The 27,299-nt window shown below is 37.6% G+C and overlaps 1 protein-coding gene across 5 annotated transcripts in view; it reads right to left on the reverse strand.

Annotated features, from left to right (window-relative positions):
* ABCA9 (ATP binding cassette subfamily A member 9) overlaps window positions 1–22,351 on the reverse strand; it is a 67,362-nt gene extending 45,011 nt beyond the window's left edge. Inside the window, exons 1-9 of one of the 5 annotated variants that reach the window (XR_004280688.1) lie at window positions 21,876–22,351; window positions 16,597–16,698; window positions 14,650–14,832; window positions 12,462–12,626; window positions 11,544–11,647; window positions 10,723–10,949; window positions 1,845–1,986; window positions 1,407–1,592; window positions 15–162 (exon numbers count right to left, since the gene is read on the reverse strand). Coding sequence is in view for 4 of the 5 variants with exons in the window: in XM_032321800.1 (XP_032177691.1) it covers window positions 15–162; window positions 1,407–1,592; window positions 1,845–1,986; window positions 10,723–10,949; window positions 11,544–11,647; window positions 12,462–12,626; window positions 14,650–14,832; window positions 16,597–16,698; window positions 21,876–21,930 (1,312 nt within the window). In the remaining variant the exon portion in view is untranslated. Of the gene's footprint in view, window positions 1–14; window positions 163–1,406; window positions 1,593–1,844; window positions 1,987–10,722; window positions 10,950–11,543; window positions 11,648–12,461; window positions 12,627–14,649; window positions 14,858–16,596; window positions 16,699–21,875 lie in introns of all 5 variants that reach the window. The other 4 variants (XM_032321800.1, XM_032321798.1, XM_032321799.1 and 1 more) reach the window with 4 other exon arrangements.
* Between the last annotated feature and the right edge of the window lie 4,948 nt (window positions 22,352–27,299).

The following is a 27,299-nucleotide window of genomic DNA, read 5'->3' on the forward strand; positions in this document are numbered from 1 at the left end:
AGGTTACTACTTACTGGGCAAAATTTTGTCAAAATATAATGTCAAAGCCAAATACAGAAGACCATCAAAAACCAACATGAAAAGAGTAGCTATTATTAGGTATGGGTTGTCGGAAGAATCCAAATGGATGTTAGAATTCACATCATAGTCCAAATGTATAAGCTGGAAAAAAGATACATACACTGCATTTTAGAAGGATAAACGGAGTATAAAGAATTATTATTGTCTTATTTCTGCTGAACACTGAGATGGAAAAAAATAAAACACGGTTCCTGTCTTCACAGAGCTCTAATCTATTGGAAGACATGACACTGAATCCATATAACTACAAATCAATTTGGGAAGTTAGTGGAGGTGGGTACTGAAGGCTTAGAGACCCATTAGCAAAAGTGGGCAAATACTCTGGGAAGTGAAAACTCAAAGGAGGGACTGCCTAAGGATTTCATCCAGTGTGGGATGGGGGCAAAGGGGATGTTCTAGAAAGGGGACACTAGTTGAAAGTAAAAACATGAAAGACTGGAAATACTTCAATGGCTGGACAGAAGACACAATACTAATCTCTTATTATAATAAGAAATTGTATGTGGTACATTGTAACGCAAACTATAGTGTGTTACAATGAGATTATATGTAATGCAATCTTTCATGTAGCATTTTACAGCTATGATGTCACACCTAGAATTAAGTTTTCCAAGAAGACTTGGAAAAGTTTCAGGTTCATGTATAATTGGCCAATTAAAAATAAAAATTTATTTCTATTGAATTCCTGGTTTTCAAATACTTGTGATAGTATTAAGGGTCATGTTCCCTGTGCATTAAATAAGTTAATGTTCGTTGGGAAAACCCATTGAAAGTAAAAGCAGAACCATGTCAATAATGGAGTATCAACCTATCTTTTTTTTTTCTAATTTATTTTTTATTTATTTTCAGCATAACAGTATTCATTATTTTTGCACCACACCCAGTGCTCCATGCAATCCATGCCCTCTCTATGACTTAAAGCCAGTTATGCTGGGAGATAAAAATAAACCCCTCCCCAATACCTTAGATGTGTATCTTTACAAAAGTGGATAGGAATTTTGATGCTTAGAATTGAAGTGCCGGGGGATGGGAGGTTGGGGGAACCAGGTGGTGGGTATTAGGGCATGGATTGCATGGAGCACTGGGTGTGGTGCAAAAATAATGAATACTGTTATGCTGAAAATAAATTTTAAAAAATCTCTCCCCAAAAATAAATAAAATAAAATACTGATACAAAAAAAAATGAAGGGTATTTTTTTAAATAAATAAAGCAATCATATGTAAAACAAAACAAAACAAAACAAAAAAAGAACATAGAGGATGAATTCCTCAGAGAGAACTTTTTAATGTTCTATAAAACATGAAATAGTTATATTCACTCTTACCTGGGCCATTCCAGCAGTGAAAGCAAAAGGGCTAAGAAGACATAAGGTCCATTCCAAAAATGCAGGAAGATGTCTGTACAATGCAGTGAATCCCAGACTCCCCCAAAAGACAGTAAGGAGAAAGACAACCAACCCAGTAAGGAAAGGTTTCTTTATCAACACGCTCATCAGGAAAGCTAAAGTTATCTGAGAGGAGAGAAAAACTTCAGGTAGTATATAAATCTCTGAGAATCATCAGTAGCATAATAAAAAAATTTCATAATACAAAAATATAAAACATCCATTCCTCTCCCCCCGCCCCCAGATACTGTCTCATACAAATACTCTTATACAGCAAACAGAAACAGAAGAGGTGTGACTAGAATCAGTGAGAAATGACTGGCAGGCTTTCTCTGAGAGAGAGAGAGAGAGAGAAAGATATTAAATTCACCAACTCACCAAAGACAGGCCATAGAGGAGAAAGAGGGTGAAGACCACCATGAAGCCAGTTAGGACCACAACTTGGGCAGATTTTGTAATAAGAGCCATCAAAGTAGCCACAATAAAGATGAAGCCAGCATACATCAAACCCCAGGAGAGCCTAGCACAGAAACTAAGCATCAGTTCAGAGAGCTGGCACTTTAATCATTTTATTTATGCATTTACTCTGCAAATGACTTGGGAAGCTTACCCTCTATTTAAAAAAAAAAAAAAAAGGAATATAATAGCTAAGAGATTAGAAAACTTCTCTGTCCCCAAAGTTCATATGCTACTGGGGGAGGTAGACAATAAACAAGTAAACAGGTAAAATAGGTAACTAATTGCAAAATAAGAAAGAAATAGGCAGAGTCATGTAATGAGGATAATTGGGAATGGTTTTCTGGGAAGACATCTACAACCTATATATCCATTCTGGACTACGTCTTTCAGTAGCGTATAAATACTATGGAGGAAAAACATGATGAAGCAGGGATCAGCAAACATTTTCTCTGCTGAGCTAGGCAGTGAATCTTTTAGGCTCCCTGGACCATATGGTCTCTTGCAACTACTGAAGTCTGCCTTTGCAGTCACAGGAAACATGTAAATGACTGGACTCCGTTCCAATAAAAAATTTATTTATAGACACTGACATTTGAATTTCATATAAATTTTTGTGTGCCATAAAATATTATTGTTCTTTTGATTTTTTAGGCATTTTCATAAAAGCCATTCCTAGCTTGCCGATTGTCCAAATAGCTTGCCAACCCCTTATAGAGATGATTAGATATAGATTAGGTATAGATCAGATACACAGGTAGGCATTGCAACACAGAGATACAGAAAGATAGATGGGTACAAAGATATGTTTTTCTTGCTATCATTGCCACAAAAACAGCAATAAAGTTTTTTATAAGGGAAAGATAACAAGCTTTCTAATTATACAGATGTAGGTTCAGGCTTTCTGTGCTACATTGTAATGGTATGATTTGAGAGGTAGCTACAGGATCTCTCTAAATTTCCTTAATGTCTACTGAAAAATAAGATAATTAAATGAAATGTTGTATGTTATGTGTTTAATGTGGTAACTGGTTTAAATGAGACCATGATGAACACTTAGCTTTCTTTTCTCCAAAGTATAAAATGCCATCACGTTTTAGGAAATCTTGCCTAATTGTAATGATACCCTTTGCTCAATCACATTCGTTCATCTGAAGTTGTTCATCTCTCTGAGTCCTATAAACTTCTTAATTTCACTCATATGCAGTATCAGCAGAATGTCACAGCCTTTTCTTATGCGGGAAAAGTCCTGATTTTATTTTTTTTAACCTTCCTTCATTGGATTTATTTGGTTTCTCTCTTCTTTTTATCATGTTGTTTACTTTTCTCTGACTCTCTGTAAATTTCTCATTTTACTTATTTTTTTCTTTTTTAAATGATTTTATTTATTTATTTGACAGATCACAAGTAGGCAGAGAGGCAGGCAGAGAGAGAGAAGGAGAAGCAGGCTCCCTGCCAAGCAGAGAGCCCAATGCCGGGCTCGATCCCAGAACCTTGTGATCATGACCTGAACTGAAGGCAGAGGCTCAACCCCCTGAGCCACCCAGGCACCCCTAGATTCCTTTTTAAAAAATGTATAGTGAGCAAATTTTTCTTCAGTATTGAATTCCAGAATTTTAATACAAAAGAGACACCAGAAAAAACTCCCATTCTAGACCAAACCAGCAATCCATTTTCTTCACTTTTGCACTGAGTTAATTGAACATTTCTGAAGGAAAAAAAATTGGTTTAAAAGGGCATTATTAAATATGTGGGGTCTTCCTACTCAACTGAACAGTACCTAATGTTCTTTTTTTAATTAAAAAAATTTTAAATTTAAATTCAATTAAGATATAATGTGTTATTTGAGAGACAGAGGTCAGTTATTCATCAGTCTTATATAACACCCAGTGCTTATTATGTCATGTGCCTTACTTAATGCCCATCACCCACTTACCCCATCCCTCCATCTCCTTCTCTCCAGCAACCCTCAGTTTGTTTCCTATGACCAAGAGTCTTTTATGATTTGTTGCCTTCTCTGTATGATAATTGTCTTTCTCTGTTTGACTTATTTCACTTAGCAAAATACTCTCTAGTTCCATCCACATCATTGCAAGTGGCAAGATTTCAAATTTTTGATGGCTGAGTAGTATTCCATTATATATATACCACATATTCCTTAGCCATTCATCTGTCGATAGACATCTGGGCTCTTTCTATAGTTTGGGTTCTATGGACATTGCTGCTATAAACATTAGGGTGCAGGTGTCCCTTTGGATCACTATGTTTGTATCTTTGGGGTAAATACTCAATAGTGCCCATTGGTGGGTCATAGGGTAGCTCTATTTTCAACTTTTTGAGGAACCTCCATACTGTTTTCCAGAGAGGCTGCACAAGCTTGCATTCCCACCAACAGTGCAGAAGGGTTCCCCTTTCTCCACATCCTCACCAGCATCTGTTATTTCCTGACTTGTTAATATTAGCCATTCTGACTGGTGTAAGGTCGTATCTCATTGTGGTTTTGATTTATATTTCCCTGATGCTGAGTGATATTGAGCATTTATTCATGTGTCTATTGGCCATTTGTATGTCCTCCTGGGAGAAACATCTCCTCATGTCTTATGCCCATTTCTTGATTGGATTATCTGTTCCTTGGATGTTGAGTTTGATAAGTTCTTCATAGATTTTGGATATTCACCTTTTATCTTTTTTTTAAATATTTTTTTATTTTATTTGACAGAGATCACAGGCAGAGAGGCAGGCAGAGAGAGAGGAAGAAGCAGGCTCCCTGCTGAGCAGAGAGTCTGATGCCGGACTCGATCCCAGGACCCTGACATCATGACCTGAGCTGAAGGCAGAGGCTTTAACCCACTGAGCCACCCAGGCACCCTAGCCCTTTATCTAATAAGACATTGCAAATATCTTCTCCCATTCTGTTGTTGACTACTTCCTTTGCTGTGCAAAAGCTTTTTATCTTGATGAAGTCCCAATAGTTCATTTTTGCCTTTGTTTCCTTTGCCTTCAGAGACGTGTCCAGCAAGAAGTTGCTGCAGCTGAGGTCACAGAGGTTGCTGCCTGTGTTCTCCTCTATGATTTTGATGGATTCCTTTCTCACATTTAGGTCTTTCACCCACTTTGAGTCTATTTTTATGAATGATGTAAGAAAATGATCCACTTTCATTCTTCTGCATGTGGCCGTCTAATTTTCCCAACACCATTTGTTGAAGAGATTGTCTTTTTTCCATTAGGTATCCTTTATTTTTTTGTTGAATATCAGTTGACCATAGAGTTGAGGATCCATTTCTGGGTTCTCTGTTCTGTTCCATTGATCTATGTGTCCATTTTTATGCCAGTACCATACTGTCTTAATGATTACAGCTTCGTCATAGAGCTTGAAGTCTGGGGTTGTGATGCTACCAGCCTTGATTTTTCCTTTTCAACATTCCTTTGGCTATTTCGAGTCTTTTCTGATTCTATACAAATTTTAAGATTATTTATTCAAGCTCTGTCAAAAACGTTGATGGTGTTTTGATTGCATTGAATGTATAGATGCTCTAGGTAGCATAGGCATTTTAACAATATTTGTTCTTCCAATTCATGAGCATGGAACATTTTTCCATTTCTTTGTGTCTTCTTCAGTTTCTTTTCTGAATGTTCTATAGGTTTCTGAGTACAGATCCTTTGCCTCTTTGGTTAGGTTTATTCCCAGTTATCTTATGGTTTTGGGTGTGATTGTAAATTGGATTGACTACTTAATTTCTCTTCTGTCTTGTGGTTGGTGTGGAGAAATGCAACTGATTTCTGTGCATTGATTTTATATCCTGCCACTTTGCTGAATTCCTGTGTGAGTTCTAGCAATTTTGGGGTGGAGTCTTTTGGGTTTTCCACATAAAGTATCGTGTCATCTGTGAAGAGTGAAAGTCTGACTTGTTTGCCATTTTGGATGCCTTTTATTTCCTTTTGTTGTCTGATTGCTGAGGCTAGCACTTATAGTACTATGTTGAAAACAGTGGTGATAGTGGACATCCCTGCTATGTTCCTGACCTTGGAGAAAAGCTCTCAGTTTTTCCTCATTAAAAGTAATATTTGCTGTGGGTGTTTCATATATGGCTTTTATGATATGTACCCTTTATGCTTATACTATGAAGGTTTTAAACAAGAAATGATGCTGAATTTCATCAAATGCTTTTTCTGCACCTATTGAGAAGGTCATATGGTTCTTGTCCTCTCTTTTATTAATATAGTGTATCACATTGATTTGTTTGTGGACATTGAACCACCCTTGCAACCCAGGAATAAAACCCATTTGGTTGTGGTGAATAATCCTTTTAATGTATTGTTGGATCCTATTGGCTAATATTTGGTGAGAATTTTTGAATCCATGTTCATCAGAGATATTGGTCTGTTATTCTCCTTTTTGGTGGGGTCTTTGTCAGGTTTTGGGATCAATATAATGCTGGCTTTCGTAGTAAGAGTTTGGAAGTTTTCTTTCCATTTCTATTTCTTAAAACAGCTTCAGAAGAATAAGTATTAATTTTTCTGTAAAAGTTTAGTAGAATTCTGCTGGGAAGCCACCTGGCCCTGGACTCTTTTATTGGGAGATTTTTGATTACTGCTTCAATTTCCTTGCCAGTTATGGATCTGTTCAGGTTTTCTATTTCTTCCTGTTTCAGTTTTGGTAGTTTGTATGTTTCTAAGAATGCACCCATTTCTTCCAGATTGCATAATTTGTTGGCATATACTTGCTTGTGATATGTTCTTATAATTGTTTGTATTTCTTTGATGTTGGTTTTGATCTCTCTTCTTTCATTCATTATTTTATTTGAAACTTTTTTCTTTTTGGTAAGTCTGGCCATGGGCTTATCAGTGTTATTAAAGTCTTATTAATTCTTTCAAAGAATCAGCTCCTAGATTTGTTGATTCGTTCTACTGTTCTTTTGATTTATATTTCATTGATTTCTGCTCTAATCCTCCCCCCCCCCCTTTTTTTGAGAGAGCGAGAGAGAGCATGAGCAGGGGAGATATAGAGGGAGAGAAAAAGGGAGAAACAGACTCTGCTGAGCAGGGAGCCTGATATGGGGTTAGATCCCAGGACCCTGAATCATGACCTGAGGCAAAGGCAGATGCTTAATTGACAGAGCCACTCAGGTGTCCCAATTCTGCCCTAATCTTTATTAATTATCTTCTGCTAGGTTTAGGGTTTATTTGCTGTTCTTTCTTACTCCTTTAGATGTAAGGTTAGGTTGTGTATTTGAGACCTTTCTTGTTTTTTGAGAAAGCCTTGTATTGCTACACACTTTCCTCTTATGACTGACTTTGCTGCATCCCAAAGATTTTGAACTGTTGTGTTTTCATTTTCATTTGTTTCCATGATTTTTTAAAATTCTTCTTTAATTTCCTGGTTGACCTATTCATTCTTTAGAAGGATGCTCTTCAGCTTCCATGAATTTGAGTTCTTTCAAAATTTCCTCTTGTGATTGAGTTCCAGTTTCAAAGCATTGTGGTCCAAAAACAAGCAGGGAATGATCGTAATCTTTTGGTATTAATTGAGAGCTGATTTGTACACCCAGTATGTGATCTATTCTGGAGGATGGTCCATGTGCACTTGAGAAGAATGTGAATTCTGTAGCTTTAGAATGGAATGCTCCTAATATATCTATGAAGTCCATCTGGTCCAGTGTGTCATTCAAAGCTCTTGTTTCCTTATTGATCTTCTGCTTAGATGATCTGTCCATTGCAGTGAGGGAAATGTTAAAGTCCCCTATTACTTTCATATTATTATTGATGTGTTTCTTTAATTTTGTTATTAACTACTTTATATAATTGGCTGTTCCCATGTTAGGGACATAAATATTTATAATTTGTTAGAACTTCTTGTTGGATAGAACCTTCAATTTTGATATAGTATCCTTCCTTATCTCTTATTACAGTCTTTGGTTTAAAATCTAATTTGTCTGATATAAGGTTTGCCACCCCAGCTTTCTTTTGGTGTCCATTAGTATGATAAATGGTTTTCCATCCCCTTACTCTCAATCTGGAGATATCTTCAGGTCTGAAATGAATCTCTTGCAGACACCATATCGTTGGGTTTTGCTTTTTTATCTAATCTGATACCCTGTGTCTTTTGATTGGGATGTTTAGCCCATTTACATTTAGAGCTATTAATGAAAGATATAAATTTAATGTCATTATATTACCTGTAAAGTCACAATTTCTATATACTTTCTCTGTTCCTTTCTGGTCTATGTTACTTTTGGCCCCTCTCTTCTCCTAAAGGATCCCTTTTAACATTTCTTACAGGACTGATTTAGTGTTCAAAATTCTTTTAGTTTGTTTGTCTTAGACGCTTTTTATCTCTTCTATTTTGAATGATATTCTAACTTGATAAACTACTCTTGGCTGCATATTTCTCCCATTTAGCACTCTGATTATATGATGCCATTCCTTTCTGGCTTGCCAGGTCTCTGTGGATAAGTCCGCTCATTGGTTAATATTTCTACCTTTGTAGGTTAAGGACCTCTTTTCCTGAGCTGCTTTCAGGATTTTCTCTCTGTCTCTGCAATTTTCAAGTTTCACTATTATATATTAAGGTGTTGACCTATTTTAACTGATTGTTGAGTGGGTTTTTCTGTGCTTCCTGGACTTGAATGTCTGATTCCTTCCCAGGATTAAGGAAGCTCTCTTCTTTAATTTGCTCCAATATGCCTCCTGTCTCCCTTTTCTGGGATCCCAATTATTCCAATATTATTTTGCTTTATGGTATCACTTATCTCTCAAATTCTCCCCTTGTGATCTAGTAGTAGTTGATCTCTCTTTTTCCTCAGCTTTTTTCTCCATCATATTGTCTTTTATATCACTAATTCTCTCTTCTGCCTCATTTATCCTAGCAGTTAGAGCTTCCATTTTTTTTTAAAGATTTTATTTACTTATTTGTCAGAGAGAGAGAGAGAGAGCACAGGCAGACAGAGTGGCAGGCAGAGGCAAAGGGAGAAGCAGGCTCACTGCTGAGAAAGAGCCTGTTGTGGGACTCGATCCCAGGATGCTGGGATCATGACCTGAGCCAAAGGCAGCCACTTAACCAACTGAGCCACCCAGGCATCCCAGAGCTTCCATTTTTTATTGCATCTCATTAATAGCCTTTTTTATTTTGGTTTGGTTAGATTTTTAGTTCTTTTATTTCTTCAGACAGGGATTCTCTAGTGCCTTCTGTGCTTTTTTTTTTTTTTTTAAGCCCAGCTAGTATCTTTATAATTATTATTCTGAACTCTATTTCTGACATCTTACTTATGTCCGTACTGATTAGGTCTCTGGCAGTCAGTACTGCCTCTTGGTTTTTTGTTTGTTTGTTTGTTTGTTCATTTGTTTGTTTTTTTGGTTTTTTGGGGTTTTTTTGAGGTGAGTTTTTCCATCTTGTCATTCTGTCTTGCAGAAAGTGGTCACTTTTCTATTTGTAGTTTTACAACAATTCTTTCCTTAGATCTCCAGCTGAGTTTGCAAGTGTTCAGAATGGTTTGAAAGCTATTCTAGCTGAATTCTTGATACCACACGAAATTAAGATCTCCTACTCTTCTGCTATCCTGGACTCCCCTAACATCCTTTTAAAAACTACATTTCATATTTCCAGAACTATTCTGTAGATTCTACAGATCTTGTTTATCAGTGAGAATAACATCAGTGTGTAAAGAAACCAAATTCAAACTATGACTTTTTCAGTCCAGAACTCATACTTTTATTATTCTATATCTCAAATACAGCCCTTCACTAAATTCATTAAGTTTTTCTTGTTGCTAGTTAAAGATTCACTCCTTGGTTTCTTTTTGTTGTTGTTCATTCATTTGTTCTTTCTTTCTAGATTTTATTTATTTATTTATTTATTTATTTATTTATTTGACAGAGAGAGAGAGAGAGCACAAGCAGGGGGAGCAGGAGAGAGAGAAGTAGGTTCCTGGCTGAGTAGGGAGACTGATGTGAAGCTCAATCCCAGGACCTTGGGATCATGTCCTGAGCCAAAGGCAGACACTTAACCGACTGAGCCACCCAGGCATTCATCACTCCTTGGTTTCTTAACTTACATCTACTGTCTTCTCAGACTATGACCATTCCCAAATTTCTATCAACTGTCATCTAATATTGAATGCTTAATTTTTTGCTGAGCTCAATGCTAAGCACTTTAAATACATTCCCTTCTTTAATATTCATAGTCAGTGGGAGATAGTTGCCATTACAATGTTTTACAGAAAAGAAAACAGAGTTTTAAGAAATTAAGTAGGTTGTTTGGGGTGGTAATGCTCAGATGGAGAAGACCCATGGCTTCCTATCTCCCAGGCTTGTGTTCTAATCACACTGTTAGTCCTCCACTAAGGAAGTTCTGTGCTGAAAGAGCATAACAGGTTTTTTTTTTTTTTTTTTACTTTCACCATCAGTGTCATCAGAGTGATGATTCCCTCAATTCAAGGGCAGTATTAACCACCTTACCTCATGAAATATCTGAAATGTATACTTCATTTAGCAATAGAAACCTCCTGTTCTTAACATATTTGGGTGTACTCATGTCTAGCAATTAGTGACTGAGAGTCATCATTTTTATTTCTTAATGACTTGGGTATCAGTAGACACCTCTGGGATCAGGCTTCTTTTAATTTAAAGAGGTTTGAAAAGCTTTATTTATGATGCTTAATTGAATCTATTCCATTCATTTACAATGTACTTCTTTAGGAAAGAATCAAGTTTAAGTATCATACTTCATAGGCTTAGGGAGTCCAACCAGCTAGCTTGTTGTGTTCATCTATGTTGCATGATAGATTGTGGCCATGTAACTTACCAGAAGGATGACTCTCGAAGGCCCATCATCATCATCAATGACTTAATGTATTGTCTTTCTTGTGTAACATTGACTGATACATAGTAAATGAATGTGGAAAAAGAAATAATGCAGAAGAATATGAAAAAATCAGTTGCAGCTCCTGCTTGGGCAACAAAAGGTAATATCTTCATGTTTATACCAGTGATTGACATCAGCTCTTCCATCACTGAATGATTTGTTGTGATCTAAAGGAAGGTATCAAGGAACACATTGTTATCCCACCATGTATTATCCCTCATGTATTTTCTCTCAGTTATAACAAATTATGTGCATTCCACACTTAAATATATATGTTCATATAAATCTATATGACCCCTTGTAGTTCCTGAAACACTTCAAGTTCTGGCTGACTCCTTAGACCTTTCTTATTTACCATCTTCCCTGCACAAAATTTTACTCGTGCTTGAAGGTGCAACTGAAATGTCACTTCCGTTAGTCATCTTCCCCAATATTTCTCATTAGAGTATGTTCTGCTTTATTGTTTGCCTTGCACAGCATGTGTAATTCCATGATAGAACCTAAACTTTTAATGTGACTTCATGTCCATATATTTGTCCCCTCAACATCCAGGATCCCTGGAGAAAAGTACCTGTGTTCTACTGACTTCTTGATCCTCAGTGCTTAGCATAATGGCTTACCTATAGCAGTTGTTCTCTGTATTGTGCCAAATAAATTCAGTGACTCAATTAAGTAAATGCTAAGGTAGGGCAATCCATTATAGCATCGTGCATCAAAATGCAATATACAATGCAGTTACTTTTCTTTAACTCAATACTCACTTCTATAATAGCAGCATTAATGGCAGCTTGAAAAGCTATAAAACCTTTCTTCCAGAACATGGAACCTTCACATGTGATTTTTTCATCCATTACTTGACAATGAGCTACAGTGAAAGAAGAACACAACCATTTATGATGGGATGGGATGATCTTGGTTATAGGAAAAATCAAAACTTCAAATGTTCCAAAAAACACTACAAACCCACAATAATACAGTGTATGGTAGGACTTCTCCAGTGAGTTTGGAAGAACATACCCAAGAAGAATACACCAGAATTGCTTTATTAATGTTTTTAAGACCAGTTATCAATAATTTGCATTCAATCTTATCATTCTCTCAGTTAGCCAAGAATGCTTTTTTTTTTTGAGCTTTGCTCTTCTGTTCTTTTTGCCATGAAAGCACTACATTTTTAAATTTTTCTTCATTTTTTAAAAAGATTTTATTTATTTATTTGATAGAGAGAGAGATCACAAGTAGGCAGAGAGGCAGGCAGAGAGAGATGGGGGAAGCAGGCTCCTTGCTGAGCAGAGAGCCCGATGCGGGGCTTGATCCCAGGACCCTGAGATCATTACCTGAGCTAAAGGCAGAGGCTTTAACCACTGAGCCACCCAGGCATCCCAGCACTACATTTTTTTTTAAATGTCTGAGAATCAATGAGCAAGAATCTTTCCTTCAGGTTATATTTAGCGGTAGCATAGGAATAATAGCCAATATTATTTCTTAATAAAACAATATACTTAAGAACACCGGCTTTATTTAAGTAAGAATAAATCGCATTTATATTCAGAAATTAAGAGAACATCCAGCATATGGTTGTGTAGGCTTCAGAGATCGCATGTGTCTTCTAGTGGCTAATGACATAATAGCAAAAAAAACCCAAAACCAAAAACCAAAAATCCTTCTAGTAGGAAAATTACCTGAATGGTCTCTGTGTTCCTTCATCTTGGGGATTCTCCCACTCCAGACAAACTTCAGATGATATGAGAATGTATTATTAAAGATGACTTTTACTGCATCTATAGAGTAGTTTAAATCCAAATCATCCATGCTTTTCTCATCTGGCCACCCCATGATTCTTCTTCCTGGAATGTGAAAGAAAGAAGTAGCTAATAAGGAAGATTTTTATGTGGTCCAATGACAGCAGACCATATTCAATTATGTTACAGTTATTTAATGTTAAACCTCTTTATTCACTAAAGGCAGGTCTGATCCTAAATAAGAGACCCACACTGTGGCACAGTGTCTAAAATTCTGGATAAAATAAGAGATATGGGGCAATCACTTTTATCACAAATATAACATGTCTTTCCAAATAAACTTTAAACCAATGATATAAAGCATTGAATTTGGGATAATATCAATACCACTATTACACCAGGAATGCCCCTAGCAATACACAGCAATACACAGACCTATCCAAAGTTGAAATATATCATATAATTATAAGATGTATTTTCACGTGACCATGGTGTCAATGTGGCCAAACCTCTGAAGACAACATAAAATCATTAAGTTTAGAGAATGCTTTCTCAAGATAGCATCTCAAGATACCTAAAAGATACAACAGAATTAATAACTGTTACTGACCAAACCCAGGCTACTTAGCCCATGTAATAACCTGCAGCCTGGATTCTGATGGATGCGTACTTCCAGTGCAATATGATATGCTTCTAATTCTCTGCATCTCCTGCAATCTGGCAGCTGCATCCAGAGGCTTAATCAGACTCTGGTCAAATCCCTTTGGTGATTAGAGGTGGTGGTATGTTCTTTCATCAGAGTGTCAGGATTTCTGATAATCTGGTATTTAAAGATATTATTAGCATCCATGGATACTCAGTGCATAGGTCCATTAATTCAATGGGAGTTTTAAAATGGTGATATTATATTGCCATCATTTGTTTTTTATGTTTTAGTGGAAACATTTATAAAATAGTACTTTCCAGCATCTGTTTGATTATCCACTAATATAGTTTATATAGGATAAATACTGGGTATCTTCTCTTCATATACAAATTTTCATAAGAAGAACTGATTCTGTACCATATTCTAAAAGCATTGTTGTTGTTTTTTTTAAATACGTTGTGGAAGCCTGGATTTTATGTATACCTTGGATGAGTTTCATATCATCACACCTACTATTCTTCTTGAAGCTCAAAGTATGCCAACTATACCAGTGGGAGTCTCCTCAAATTGAGACCCTTTAACAGAACCTGTTCATTATCACTGGCTTCCTAGCAATCTGGAATGACAATATTTGAGAGAGAGGGTGCATGTGCTCGATTGTGGGGGGAGGGGCAGAGGGAACAAAAGTCTCAAGCAGACTCTGTGGTGAGCACAGAGCCTGATGTGGGCTCAATCTCATGATTTAGATCCTGAGATCATAATCTGAACCCAAACCAAGAGTCTGACACTCAACCCACTGCACCACCCTGGTGCCCTGACAATATTCTTTACCCTGTAAATTTCCTGTCCCACCCTCTGCATCTCCTTTCCTCCAGGACTGAGATTCCTGGGTTTGCAAGACAGAGGGGTGGGAGAAAGAGACTATTTCATAATTACCTATTTTGTATATCCCACTTTCCATATGTAACAGCTTTGGGATAACTGCCTAATACTACCCTACCAGGATAGTGGCTGAAAATTGTTTCAGTTGTTCACAGATTGGCCTACTCTGCTTTGCAAGGGGTACTGGTTTCCTCTCAGGGGGCTCTTTCCAGCTCCATCAGATACCCCACTGCTCCCCTTTGTTCTCCCAACACCCCCGAGAGATGTCATGCAGGCTTAGTGGCTGTTGGTGATTCCTCCCCCCCACTTATATTGTGGGGTTTGGAGAAACACCCTACTATCTAGTTTTGTTGGTAGCTACTGCTGACTTCTTGGTTTTACTGTCTAATTTCCCTCTCAGTTTTTTATGTATTTGAAGAGAATTAAAAACTATGCTCTAGTGCTGTCCAATATTTCCAAAATCTTCTCACTAACATACATTTGAATAATACCAGACTGTCTCATTTTGATACGGATGATAATGAGGATAATACAAAATCCCCAAATAAATGTGTATGTTTTGCAAATCAGGAAAACGTCAAGAATTGCTAGAGAACATACCTTTCATGAATGGGGCTGAAGCCACTTTTTCCATGATCTCCTGGGTTGTTTTGGATTCAGGGGCAAATGCAATCACATAATTAGAGTCATTAAAGTTATCTACACGTCCCAGATTCATTGCAGGCAATTGAGGAAAGTCATTAACTTGATGTAAATTGGAGGAAAGTCGGTATGCAAACAATACTAGAAGAAATGAGAAAAACCATTCCTACACAGCAATGAGAGAAAAATAAAACCAATCAAGAGCTGCTCATCCACAGAGAAATCATCCATAAGAACTTCAAACATGTAGTTTTGTTATGTAGCATGGACCATTTTTTCCTCTCTCCCAGTTTCCAAGTGTTTCTGTTTTCTTTTGACCTTTGATTAGCATATTTTGAAATACATGCATTGTCCATCAAAAGAGAGCTATGGCACGGATTCCAATTATAATTGAGAGTCTAAGTTTATCATCCTTTAATGTGAGCGTTAGAGGCTAGATTGCTTCAGGAATGACTCAGTAGTTTACAGTCCTGCTGACACCTGTGTGTCGATGGATTGAAAAGTGTTGGGTGTCATGAAATTGGTTTCCAGCTCTCAAAAACAGAAGTGAGGTCCTATTTTTATCGGCAGATGCTGTACATGTGAAAGAAGACTGTCCCAAAACACTGCTCATAAAAAGAATTTTTAAAAAAGTCTTTGTCAGGGGCGCCTGGGCGGCTCAGTGGGTTAAAGCCTCTGCTTTTGGCTCAGGTCATGATCTCAGGGTCCTGGGATCGAGTCCCGCATCGGGCTCTCTGCTCAGCAGGGGGCCTACTTCCTCCTCTCCTCTGCCTGCCTCTCTGCCTATTGTGATCTCTCTCTGTCAAATAAATAAATAAAATCTTTAAAAAAAAAAAAAGTCTTTGTCGTTGTGACAACATTCTGAAATTGGAAATGCAACAGAATGCATTTAAATTCTGGTGTTAAGAAAAGACCCTATTACATACTTTTGATTTTAAACACAGGGACTTTAAAATATCTTGTTTACCATCTGATCTTATTTTAGTATGTGTGTTGTTCTCTATCTAGATAGATCAATTGACAGTTGTGATACTTATATTAAAAACAGTTAAAAAGTTGGAAGTAACACATCTATATAACATAGAATTCAACTTTTATATTTATACTTTATAATCTTTACTCCATGCTTGATTTTTGTATGCTTTATTTATTGTTAATCCAAGCATTCAATATATATTTGTTGAAAGAACACACACACACACAATGTTCATAAGATCCAATGTTAATACCCAACTCCTTGAACTATGGGCATTTTATAAGTGATTTTAACTTTTTAAATGTGTTTTTCTCAATTTACTTACTTTTCTACACAAAGTACATCTGATCATTCTTATCAGAAGAAAATAGTACTGTCTTAATAGAAGCAAAAGTTCAAAATGTCATTTTCTTCTTCTGTTTGTTTATATTTCCATTACTTCTTTCAAATTGATACTGTCTGTATCCTTAGTACAAATGTGTAGAAGGGCTACAATTTGTCTTTTGAATTTTTGTTTGTTTGTTTGTTTTAATTTTGGTTTATTTGCTGGATTAATTCTGGATTAAATTTGTGTCTTTCTTTGACTTTGACCCTGAACTTTTGTAACTATACCTTCGTGAATTTCAAAGGAGTTCATATGTTAAGAATTATTATTTCTGCAATACAAAGATACGGATTTATTTTTCAGGGAATTTCTGAATATTGATTGTTTAAAGAATGTCTCTAGTCAGACAAATAATAATAATATACTTAAAGGACTCTCATTTGAAGTAATAGCAAAGTCCAGAATTTGAAAAAAATTTCCAGCCTGTTAGTTAACAATAGAATATATATGAAACATTAAATAATGAAGATAAACTATTTGCAGTGCCCCCTCCAAAAACATTTTTCTTTCCTAAATATGAGACGATGTAGACTCTGAACCATACCAACAAGGTCTCTCTCTTCCTCCTCCATTTCTTCAGAAAATTCTTGCAGAGGAGAGCCCATGTTTGCTGACCCACACTTAAGTGCCTCTTGATCATTCTGACCTGTTTATTTTAAAATAAAAAAGTAAAGGAAGTAAATGTGATGGTCTGAAATAGGAAGCATTGTGCAATCAAACCAAAAAGAAACATCGTAACAGCTGTTTCCAATTCCATGTGTAGGAAAGGGAGCCAGAAGGCTAAAAACATACAAAAGAAAGCACAAGTTAACTAACAAATCAATTAGTTGAATCCTCATAATAAATCTTTGGGATAGATCCTACTATTCTCCCCATTTAAAAGATGAGGGATATGAGGCACACAGAGGCTAAGAGACTTGCCAAACAGCTAATGGTGGCAGAACCAGAGATTTAACTTAGATGACCGAGTTCTAGAGACCTCACTCTTAACCACTGTGCCAATGTTGTTGTTGAAATTTGTCTAAGGATTGTGTGGATCAATCCACCATTTAGGGCAAGATCAGAGACTCTACCAGCATCCAAAGAAGCTCAAGGAGGGATCCACTCAGACTACTTGGTCCATCCAATCATTATCAGGAGCCCCCAAATGCTAGAACATAAGGAAAGATTGATTACTCTCAAGAGGCAGAGAAAATATATGATCTTTCCAAAGAAAACTTTATTACAATAAACAGAAGAAATGTTTTCAAATCTTCCATTTAATCACTACAATAAAATTCAAGAAGAAAGGAAAAATGAAAAGCAAATTACATACTTAAAAATCCCAGTAAAGTCAGTAAAGAACATAAGATCTATGCTACAGAGAAATTTTATAATCCTGCCAGATTTTCAATGAAAGTTAAAACTCATTTAAAAACATGATTAAAAATACATGAAGTAGGGGCGCCTGGGTGGCTCAGTGTGTTAAGCCACTGCCTTCGACTCAGGTCATGATCTCAGGGTCCTGAGATCGAGTCCCACATCGGGCTCTCTGCTCAGCAGGGAGCCTGCTTCCCTTCCTCTCTCTCCGCCTGCCTCTCTGAATACTTGTGATCTCTCTCTGTCAAATAAATAAATAAAATCTTTAAAAAAAAATACATGAAGTAGAAAAAAAAGTAAGATCAAAAGTAAAGTATTTGGTAAAGAGATACCCCAAAAGAAGAAAAAAAACAGGAGAAAAATATATTGAAGAAAGTACCGTGTAAAAACCCAATGGAAATTAATTTTTCAAGGTATTAGGAAGACGCATATTTCCTAAAAAGGCTTGCCAAGTACCAAATACAATGACAAAAAATGAATGGTATTTTTTAAATTAAAGGACAGAGGGAAAAGTTAGAATTAAGTTGCAAGGGTAGAGGTGGGGTTGCTCAGGAAGGAATGAGTAAACAGTTTATAATGGAACAAAAATCTGCCTGATATCTTCAAAGTGGAAGTGAAAAAGTGATTCGCCCAATTTCCTTTGAAAAATCTACCCAAAGGGACAAATACAAAGAATTGTCTGAGAAGGCACAAGAAGAAATATATATTTGCAATAAAACTAGAATATGATTTAAATCCAAACCACAGATACTCCCCCACAAGATATCAGCCAAATTATTAAATGTTGCCTCAAATTAAGAAATGCGCACAAAAAAGTTTTCCGACTCTCCTGTCCAAAATAGGCATATTAATTGAAGATTGAGAAAATTAATTGAATCTAAAATTATGACGAAATCCCTGAAAACCACACAATAGTCTCTCACTTGAAATGACCTGTAGGGCTAAAGGCCATAGCAGAAGGATGGCGTCTAGTTCCACCTTACGGAGTATCAAGGAGGTGATGAGAATCTGCTTGAATACAATATCGTTGTTCTGTTCAAGCCCACAGCTGAGATATAGAAGAATGTGCAACATCTTTACCCCAATGGTAAGAAACAACAATAACCCAACAAAATTAAAACCACATTTCCCACGACACAAATAAAAAGCAGTATATGCGAGGAGACACTGATGAACTGAATTCTCAAGAAACACAAGTCCATGATGGGTGTAAAGAGAACCACCCTTGCAGCTTCCATACCTGGGCAAGCGCCTCATCTAGGTGTGGGCAGAAAGACAAGGTGCATCCACTGGAAAGGGTATTTGCAAAGATGTGGACGGAAAATATCAAACCTTAGGGGATGTGTGGGTGGGATGTAAGAAGGAGAATGGAAAAGAGTCGAATATGCCAAGAATAGAAAGAGCTTAACCAATTTTTTCTTCACCTTACAGCCATGTTGGATTTTCTAAAAAAAAAAAAAAAAAGTGAAAGAGGTAAAATAGAAAGAACTTGTGAAGTTCTGTGCCTTCTCAAGCTGTCCAGATTCTGAGAACTTGCCAGAGTTGGACCCAGTGGTGTGAAGGCGCTCTTCATTGGAAAAATATGGGCAGAAAAATATGGTTATTGTGGTAAGGTCTGTTAGGTAAAGGGGTATGTGTGGTGTCATTACGGACAACTTTGATTCTTGCGAAGTAGCGGGCTGCATTTTATTGCCAGTAGAAAAGAGCACCTAAAATAATGTTCAGATTCATGATGTCTGTTACTCCTGCATGCATATGAGATGATAGAAATAGGGAGAAAGAGTGAGCAAACAATGAACACATGAATCAGATAAATTTGTATTTGGAGTTCCTTGAACAAAACCTCACTCTAATAGTATATCACTGGAGGCAATTGAGGCCTGATGATTTGCAGACCCCCATGGTGTTCTGCTGTTGTCAGTGGAAGAGTCATCCATTGCCTCCTATTTATGGATTCAACCTTGGCCTTGGGGATAATCCATGTAAGGGCTTAAGCTCAAAGGGAGAGAGTGCTACCCTTTAGGCTTACACACAAGTCTACCAATCAGCCAGACTGTCAGTTTCCAATAAGTAGGCCAAGTCATCAGCAGAAGACATTATGTATAGAGAACCTATATAACAACAACAATTCAGGACATAGCTGTCTTATATGTCTTTTAGCCATTAAATGGTCTCTTTCAAACCTAGTGAAGGCAGCCGATTTCAGATATAACCCTCAGTCTGGGAGTGGTAGCATGATGTAATTATTTATATGGTCATCTTAGTGCAGTCCAAGAATTACTAGTGTATCTTCCAGAATGAGCTCCATAATTGAATTGCAAGAAATCTATCTCAATATTTTCCCATCAGGAAGAATAACAAAACTACTCTGAGACTTATAAAACACAAATACCCATGAGTTATCCTAGTTGATAAAGAAAACAGAAGGTGTAATCTTAGTTAACAGAACCCAACCTTGTAGGAGGGGAATTGATCCAGGAAGTGTTCCAAGCATAACGGCTTGAGCTTTAGTGCAAAGCTTGGAGCACAAGTCAATTGGTCAATAAGACTTGGGTTTTGGGGGTCATGGCGTCCTTCTTTGGTGCCATATTGAAGAGAGATGGAAACCATAGAACTGCTATTGTCTCTTCCATCCTATTACTAATAAGGTTGTTTCTGGCTACTACATTCATGGCCTAATGCTGAGCTTATCCATGGGGCCAGAGCAAAGCCATGAATATGCTGGTTCCTACTGGTATTCAGGAGGTGGCTCAAATGGGAAGGTCACCTACTCAAGGCAGAGAATATTGTGCATCTGCCATTTCGATCTGAAAGGTAAGGAATAATTGAAGAGGAATAAGGCAGGCAGAAGAATGGTCCCGTTCTAATCCTGGAACTTGTGACTATATCACATTACATGATGTATTAAGAATTAAGGAAGCAGATGGGAGTAAGGTTGCTCATCAACTAAGTCAGGGAGGTTGTCCTGGGTTATCTAGGGAGACCCAACGTAATCACAAGGGTCCTGAAAAGTGGAAAAGAGAAGTAAAAAAGATAGTTAGTGCAGATGTCGTTAAAAGGACTCAAGCCATTGCTGGCTTTGAAGATGGAGGAAGGTGGGCAGGAGCTGAGGAACGCCAGCAGCCTCTGCAAACCGTAGAAGGCAAGAAAACAGAATTCTCCCTCACATCCTCCAGAAACCAATGCAGCCCTGCCAGCACGTTGGTTTTCATCCAGTGAGACTCACATCACACTTCTCGCGTCCCCAACAGTAAGACGATAAATCTGCTTTGTTTTCAGCCATAAAGTTCAAGGTCCTCTGTTGTAGCCGCAACAGAAAATTAACACAAGGAGCACAAAAGAAAGCGTGAAGACAGACAAGAAGACAAGGATGAGGGCTTTAGGGCGTAGAGTTGCCTTTACAAGGTGCCCCCTTGTAGAACAAAAATTGTCCAGAAATGAACAAAGGTTCATTGCTGAGTTCCTGATGATGGTGTTAACAGAGCAGACTGTGATGGCCTGGAGACCCCAACTCAAACAAAACTGCACCATTACCAATTAAGAAATCAGTGCCCTAGTAAACCATGGTATCTGAGGGGGTTAAATATGTTGCTCTCCTTTCTTCCTGTGGAGAAATGCATGTGCCAGAAAGAATTACTAATGACAACAGAATTAACATGATCAGTCACAATTATGGTTATTTACTTCTGTTTGTTAGGACTGATTTTTTTTTTTTTCCCACTACACATCCTGATGTAAATACGGGGGTGGGGGGCGGGCGGGAATTACTATTCACCAGAGGAGCACAAAACATCTAACTATCTTAAATTGCTCTGAATAGTAAGTCGTGTGATCTAGAAATAATAATGTGGCTATAAAAAGCCAGTCACGCCCCGCCTGATAGATTTCCTCATATTCAGAGAATAAACACATTGCACAACAAGTTAGATCAAAGACGTAGTATGACAAACAAGGTCAATAAAAATATTGTCCTACATTTTCTTGATGAAAATATTCTCAAGCCAATTAAAACAGTTTAAAACTCAGAAAATCATGTGCCCCCCCTCCTACCCTCCTGCTCCCTACCCCCAGTGCTTACAAATCCTCTGGCAGTAAAAGTAAAAACAAACAAAAAAGAATATGTAATTCTAACCACTTGGGAAACAGCCTATCATCATAACTTGCAAAGAGGCAACATAAAGTTATATTCCTTTCAATTCGCCCAATACCCTTTTAGATAATATATACTATGCTTTAGTCATGGGGTGAAAATGGAAAAAAAAAAAAAAACACAACACTTAGTTCAACTAAGGTTTTTTTTTTTTTAGCTGTACAATATAAAATACTTGGATGATTTGGAAAATCAAAACAACTAATAATTTACTGCATTTACTAGTCCCCATCCAAATGTTTGGCATTCCTTATCTGAAGTCATAAGTTATGGTTTTATATGCAAAAGAACCACAATTTTAGAGATTAACTTACTCTCAGGAAAGCTGGAGCAAGAATCTAGAAATAGTTCGTCCACAGGTCTCTGCATGTCCTGGAGAAGAATTCACATTCCTTTTGGATCACTACTACATCATGCTTTTAATTTCATGTTTATTGCGAATAGTTCCGTTTTAGAATGATTTCCGAAAAGGATTATGGTCCTCATTCAGCCGGGCTGCCAGAAAACTCCGGGCTCACATCACATGGTGGTTTCTTCGCTGTTTTTCGTTTCTTTGTATCTCGGCCAGCAACTCAGCAGGGAGTTTGTAGCTGCAGATGGCTGGCTGGACTTACCAAAACATTACGAGCTATCAAACCAAAGAGAATCTAGTCTTTCTCAATTAGCTTTTGCATACACAGTCCTCATGGGAGAGTTGGCCCCTGGACAGTCTTTTTAAAACAACATAAGTAAAGAGACAGTTCAGAGAAAAGCAGGGCAGAGAGAGGTTAAAAAAAAAAAAAAAAGAAAAGAAAAAGAAAAAGAAAAGAAAAGAAAAGATTTTTTTTCAAAAAATGATAGTATAAATACAAAACCAGTTCAAAAATTACTCAAAACCCTCCCCTTGAGTTCTTAAAACCTAGGTATAGAAATATGGCAATAAAGCCATGTAATTTTTTTCAGGGTAAAACCACGAACTCTGTCTGCGTTTATCTGCATTTCAGTTACATCCCATCCAAGCTAACTGTGCATCACTCTTGGAGTGCAAAGCAGGAGTATCTTTTGAGCAACATTGTGTAGAGTCACCAAGATCTACGGGCTTGTTCTTTCTGTAACAAATCCCAGCAAACAAACCACTTTCTCTATAAGCAACTGCTGGCTTTGGGTATGTCCAGTTTTCCATATTTTTCAAGACATATTTGTAACAGGTAAGAGTTGTCACTCTATCTCCTTTGAGCATTTCATGTAAGTCGAAGACAAGGCAATTGTAAAACTTGTAATTCCTGGAGTTTGGTTTGGGCTGAAGAAGACACATGAGAAAGGACCACTCTCTCTCTGCTTGCCCTAGGTAAGTCTGCTCCCTGCTTCTGCGCTGTGATTGCGTTCTGAATATGTAACTGAAGGGGAAACAATGTGTTGTGCGTGTAGTTCTTAAACGGACCAGACTCATCTGTGTCACATCATCTACAATCATCCCATGAAATCTTCCTCACCTACTTCCCACTTCTCAACGTTTATTCAATCCTGTGTGCGCTTTTGCTAATTATGAGTTCAGGAATTGTTCAGCAAGCAAAACAAAGGCAGATCAAACTCATTAACGCCTGAGGCTCAAAAAAACCAAAAACTCCTGAGCGTTTCTGCATATCTGCTGTCTTATGCAGAAGATACAAAATTATCCCATGTAATAACATCACCAGCATTTTGTAAACAGAGAATATAATTGAGGAAAATCTATTCAGTAACTTTTTTCCTAGCAGAATTTTGTATGCCTTCTGATGCTAGTTGGCTTCTAGACTCTATTCTTTTTCTTTTCTCTTTTTCTTTTCTTTTTTCTTTTTTTGAAAGTAGAGTTGAATTGAAGTAGAGTTGACACATTGACTTTCTTAATGTGACACATTGACACATTGACACATGACGTTGCATTAATTTCAGGTGTTCAAACTGCTGATTCAACAAGTTTGTGTGTTAGGCTGTGCTCACTCTAAGTGCAGCTAACATCTGTCCATACAGAGCTATTATAATATCACTGACTGTATTCCCTCTGCTTTCCCTTTCATCCGCATGACTTATTCATTCCATAACTGGAAGCATGTACCTCCCACTGCCCTTTGGACACCATCCTTTTCCTTCAAAATGTGGGCTTCTTCCTTTTCGTGTGCCACATTGTAATCTCCTACCACTGCAACAGAGCAAGGACCCTCTCGTTAATCCTCTTTTCAGCATTTCCTCGATGAAGCCATACATCTTCACTCTTCTAAGTAAGTTTCAGAATCTGTTTGGCAACCTTAAAAAAAAAAAATCATCCTGTTGGGATTTAAAAGACAGTTGAACACTGATTTTATGCAGAAGATAATTCCTAAGCAACGACAAATGACACTTAGGATGTGCAGGATACACTTAAATATCAGCACAATTAATCTACATAATAATCTTATCAGCTCAGTGCTATTAAAATCACCCCCATTTTATGGGATGAGATAAATGAAGCCCAGAGAGTTTAAAAGACTTGCCCAAACTCACACAGCTGGTGACTAGCAGATCCTGGTACTCAGACCAACTTCCGTCTGTAGCTTAAATAACATACTATGGTGTCTCATTTGTGTGTGTCTCTGTTCACTCAATGATTTTCACTTTAGATACATACATTTTACAATTCCCCTTGCTTTTTGCCTCATATGTTTTGCAACAATATTCCCCAGGGCTGATACATTACAGATTTCATGTGCTGTGAAACAGTCCTTTGAATTCTTTCCCTGCTTATTGTACAGGGTACTTAGCTTTGTGGACCTGTGTGCAGCCCTCAACGCTATGTCCAAAAGCAGGGGAAAAAACCCAATTTGCAGAGAAAGAAGAGTAAAGCCCCCCCAGCAGCTTGAGAGAGAGAGAGAGAGTGAAGAAGAGAGAGAGAGAGACTGAGAACATCTGCTCTTTTCCAAGAACTTTGCTGTTCTTGCTTTTTGTCTTCCTCAGATCCAGCTGTGTGACTAAGTTGGGTTTTGGCAAATATTCTCCAAAAATTTCTCTCTCTATTTTTTTTTTTACATATAAGAAACAAATTCTATTCGGTCCGTTTTGTCCTTGCTCTCTTGCTCTTTGTGCTTTCCTGTGGTTTCCCCAACTCTCTACACTGGTCATGTCTTTTTCTCTGTTCCTTTTTTGTTAAGATTCCCCTTGTCTTTTTCTCTTCTCTGGTGGAAAGCCCGTGGGTGAGAACTTCCTAGTCTTTCATTCTACTAGTGATCACTCTCACATGTTGACAAACATATTTGAATCTGTCTTACTCTGACAAGGGAAAAAGATCAGCCTCAGTATCTTTCCCCCGTGACCTGCTATTTCTGTGTCCATATCCCACCCTATATGGAACAAGTCTGCCAGCATCTTTGACCTTGAAGCCTGAGCTCGACTCCTTACTAGCAATGCAATGCTGGGCAAGTGACTCACCCAGGAGCCTTCGTTCCCTCACCTGTAAGATACAAAGGGTAGGATACTACGCAACAGGGTCTTTTAGGATTTGAAAAATTGGGGGGTAAGATTAAAGGAAACAACACATAGGAAGTATTTAGCCCAATACCAAGCACTGAGTGGGCACTCAGTAAATGGTAGTGATTACACTTTCCACAGCCTTGGCATAGCTGAAAATCATAGATTTGTTTTTAATTAAAATGTAATTAGCATACAGTATAATATTAGTTTCAGGTGTACATTCTAACGATTCAATGATTCTATCTATCACTCAGTGCTCATCACAGCAAATACACTTTTAAACCCCTTTGTTTCTTTCACCCATCCCCCATACCCACCTGGAAATTATAGGTATTTTTTAAAAATTGCTAATCTGAAAAAAAAACATACTATCACCTTGATGACTTAACATACATTTCTCAGGTAACCTGTGGTTTCAAGCATATTTTAATATAATTTCTGGTCCTTTGTAAACTGACCAAGAGATTTGCCTTTCTTCTCTACCTATATTTCTGTTTACACAGTCATTCTGGATTTTGTATGTTTTTGTTTCTGACCACGACTGAAAATATCTTCAATTATTTATTTAAAAAATTATGTTACTACCTTCTTACATCTAGTTTTGCTGATAAGCATGCTTATCTGACTCTGATTCTCATTAACTTAAAGTCTTTCATAGTTCTTGCTAGGTTATTTCAGGATCTTCTCCTTAGTCGCAGATGTATGAAATTTCATGAAAATGTGCCGAGGTTTTGGTTTTTGGTTTTTGGTTTTGGGTTCTGCATGGCATTCTGTGGCCTCTGGCAATCAAAGAACTTGTGTTTTTTGTTTTGTTTTGTTTTGGACTTTCGGGAAATTACCAGCTAATGTTTTATTCTAATATTGCTTCCCTTTTAGGCTTTCTATTCTTCTTTCCGGTAAATTTATTAGGTATTTGACATAAGTGCCTCTTATTCTCACAAAACAAACAGGGTTGCTGGGGAGAGGGGGTCGGGAGAGGGGGTGGGGTTATGGACATTGGGGAGGGTATGTGCTATAGTGAGTGTCGTGAAGTGTGTAAACCTGGCGATACACAAACCTGTACCTCTGGGGATAAAAATACATTATATGTTTATAAGAAATAAAAAAATTTAATAAAAAAAATAAATTTATTAGGTATTTGAGATCGATTGCCTTTGTCTTACTTTTTTCCTATCTACTCTCTTAAAACTGGCAAGTAATCCATTTCACACCACATAAATCTCTCCAACATACAATTTTTGTTATGTCACTCCCATTGCTGCCTTCACAGGGTCCTGGCTTCTTTGCAAAAGTGCACAAGACTTTTATCATCTGCTCACGGCTCCTCTGCAGCCTGCCTCTGCCTTACCCTTCCTTCAAATCTGGGCGTACCTAAACATGACTTTTCGAATTATTTTACTTTATTTTTATTTTACTTTGAGAGAGAGAGAGAAAGAGAGAGAGTGCAAGCATGCAAGCAGCAGGGAGGGGCAGAGGGAGAGGGAGAGAGACTCTGAATCAGGCTCCACACCCAGCATGGAGCCCAGGGCAAGCCTCAATCTTACCACCTTGAGATCAGAACTTGAACTGAAACCAAGAGTTGGATGCTTAACCAACTGCACCACCCTAGCACCCTTCTTCTTTTTTTTTTTTTTTTTAAACCAATGCATCATATTCTCAGTTATCTCTGTTTGCTCTCCTGGAATTAACCCGTCCTCTGAACTGGCCTTCCCATAATGACCTTCTAAATGATCATTGGGAGACCTAGTAGGTGTAAGGAGTAATTGGTGACTATCCTTCTAATTCTTACTTGTCCTTCAGGTCTTAGGTCTGACTTGTCCTAGAGGAGCTTTCCCGGCCCTCCTACCCTGTGGGTGGGAGGCTTCTCACAGGTACTCCCATGGCACTGTGTACTGCTACAGTAGTATGTACCTCACCGTACCTTAAATTAATCATACTCACGTCTCTCCCACCGTAGACTATAAACATCTGAGGAGTACCATGGGATCTTCACTACGGTTCCTATCACAGAGCCTTGGGCATGAAGGTTGCTCAGTGCCTATATTTTGGGCTTTAGATTACAGTGCTGATGTGAGATAGGGGCATAAAACAAAAACAAAAAAATTGTGAGGTATTTTTTCTAGAAGCCTGGTTATGAAAGAGAGGCCACTGGTTGGGTGGTTGCCAAAATGAGTTGCTTGGGTCGACGGTAGGTTTTTGTTTTTGTTTTTGTTTTTGTTTTTAAAGATGATGTTGAGAAGGGAAAAGTAAGCAAGGAAATGCCAGAAATCCAGGAG

This window comes from Mustela erminea, chromosome 18 (genome assembly GCF_009829155.1).
Source record: "Mustela erminea isolate mMusErm1 chromosome 18, mMusErm1.Pri, whole genome shotgun sequence".
Lineage (NCBI taxonomy): Eukaryota > Metazoa > Chordata > Mammalia > Carnivora > Mustelidae > Mustela > Mustela erminea.